Here is a 2,647-nt window from a genome sequence, read left to right as displayed (position 1 = left end):
GCAGAGAGAGTGAGAAAGAGAGAGAGAGAGTTATTGTAATATGTTCGTTCGTTTTATTTCACGTGCACTATTCCTATTGCACCCTTATGTGACCTCGAATTTATCCCTAACTAATTATATTCAATCATGATGCCCACCCCCTCACCTTTTGCCCCCTCCCTCTTTGTTCACACACATACACACATACACACACACACACACACACACAAACACACACACACAAACACACACACACACACACACATGCACACACACAAACATATACACACTGTCGAATAAGCATGTCCGTTCCTGCATAATTTGTATGTTTAAAACGTGTCATGCACTTATTGATGAATGCTTGTTTAACATTATAGGAAATGTGTGTGTATGTGTGTTTGTGTGTGTGTATGGGGGGGGGGGGCGTCCTATGTTGTTTTTATTTAGGCTTTTTTTTTGGTAATTAAAGTTAGCTTCCCAGATGATAAAACAAGTTATACATGCCTGAGCCGTGAGTTTGCAAAGTGAAATGAAAGAGATTAGAGAGAAAGACACAGTGAGGGAGAGGTTTAGGAAAACGAAAATAAAAAAGAGAGAAAAGAGAGAGAGACAGAGAGAGAGAGAAAGAGAGAGAGAGAGAGAGAGAGAGAGAGAGAGAGAAAGGCTGGAACACAGACTGAAAAGAGATTGAATCAAACAATTTGCTACTTTTTAAGTTTCAAGAAGTCTTCGCTTTCATGCCTTCTTCCTTCTTTCTGTGAATAAGTAAGAAAGATACATTCTTTCTAGACTCTCATATCGATCTCTATTTCTCTCTCTCTCTCTCTCTCTCTCACACACACACACGCACACACACACACACACACACACACACACACACACAACAACACATACACACACACACACAATCAGACAAGCACACATTACGTACCCACTCACATTCCTGTTCCTTCACATGACATTGAACTCACCATGGATTCATCTTGTGGCCTTCGTTCGTGTAGTTGGTGACCCTGCCAGCCCCTGCGTCCACGGTCTTGACCACTGTCCGAGTAGGTTCGCGCAGGATGTTTCCCTGGTCCTTGTAGTTGTCATGTCTCCAGGTACGAGGACCGAAGAGTGGGAGGGTTCTGTTAAAGGGCACCGTCACGAACCTGCTCAAAGAAACTTTATGTGTCTTTCTTTCTTTTTATCTTTCTTTCTTTCTTTCTTTGTTTCTTTGTTTCTCTCTTTTTTTTTCGTTCTCTCTTCCTACCTTCTCTCTCTTTTTTTCACTTTTACTATTTTTCCATGTAGTTGTTAATTCATGTAAAATTTGAGATCTTCATTTATTGTGAAAAAAAAGCTAATAAAAAAAATCATGAAGTTGTAAAACGTCCAACGACAACTGAACTACAGTTTTAAGGGGGTGAGGGTTTGGGGGGGGGGGTGCTACAGAATGAGCCTATTCTCGGCTAATACCACTCCTAAAGAGCTTATATCTGGTGTGGACGATTATATGGTAATGGAGATTTGTTACCTATTGTAAAAACAATTACTGTTTCGGTTGTCATGGAAACGGTGGCCATTTTGGATTTTAGAGACATAATGTGGTATCATTTTCCCACCTTATTTACTAACAGATTAGGTTCCTACTTAGTATGCACACTGAAAAGACAAAGATCACACTTTCCGTAAGAGGAACTTTTTATATCTGCTTTAGGGTGCCGGGAGGCTTGTGTACCTTTCTAGATATTGTTCTGGACATGTCCAGGAATTTTAAAGTTTAATTATCTCATAATGTGTAATTTGGCCCCAAACCGGCATTTCTAACTGCAGCACCCCCTCTAAGAGGGGGACAACATAACATTTTGACTTGGTTAGTTTTTAGAATCTCTTTCCAAAATGGTCGCTTTTTGTATGACAACCAGAAGGCCAAAAGGCTAAAACTTAATTGATCACTTTATTTCTACTTGTGTATTCACCTGCAAATGTTACAAATCTGTCTGTAAATAACGATTCAGCTACTATAATAGCTTGTTCATCCTTGTCTGTCAATGATTAAAACAAATTCGAATGCATTAATTAATTTGCCAATGTTCATACCACTTATTACTTTTGCAGGCCAGAGACCAAACGAAAATATTTTTGCAAAAACTTGATCATTTTTTAAATGTGGGTTCAAATTATAATCACTATTACTTTTTTGACTCACTACAGTCTAACATCAAATAAGTTGTGCCTGAAGCTTAATTTGCAGAGGCCTAAATTAGTGTGTTTTTAGATCCTGTGGTCATTTAACACTTTCGGATTGGCACGGAAAGATCCGAGTAGATTAAACAGAGTAAATAATTGTTTATGTCCCGCCTTAACCGTAGACAGACAAAAAAGTGAAAGATTAAACCGCATTTATACAGAGGTATGAAACCCACATACACACATACACATACACACGCACACATACACACACACGCACACAAGCACACATGCACTCACACACTAACACACACACACACACACACACACACACACACACAAACACAGGCGCACAAACACACACACACACACACACACACACACACACACACACACACAAACACAGGCAAGGGGGCTCTCGTGGCCTAGAGGTTAAGGTGTTGGCCTCTCATTCAAAGGTCCCGGGTTCGATTCCGGGTAGCGACCAAAAAAT

General features: G+C 39.9%; 1 protein-coding gene across 1 annotated transcript in view; it reads right to left on the bottom strand.

Moving 5' to 3' along the window:
• The window catches only part of LOC101864077, a gene marked incomplete in the record, with an annotated part of 69,882 nt that overhangs the window by 48,651 nt on the left and 18,584 nt on the right, over positions 1-2,647 (bottom strand). The window contains 1 exon segment of the mRNA XM_013085087.2: positions 951-1,133. Coding sequence (XP_012940541.1) covers positions 951-1,133 — 183 coding nt within the window.

Source organism: Aplysia californica, unplaced genomic scaffold, assembly GCF_000002075.1.
Source record: "Aplysia californica isolate F4 #8 unplaced genomic scaffold, AplCal3.0 scaffold00343, whole genome shotgun sequence".
Taxonomy (NCBI): domain Eukaryota; kingdom Metazoa; phylum Mollusca; class Gastropoda; order Aplysiida; family Aplysiidae; genus Aplysia; species Aplysia californica.
The sequence above is the reverse complement of the archived record's forward strand: the minus strand, read 5'-3'. Positions and strand labels throughout refer to the sequence as shown.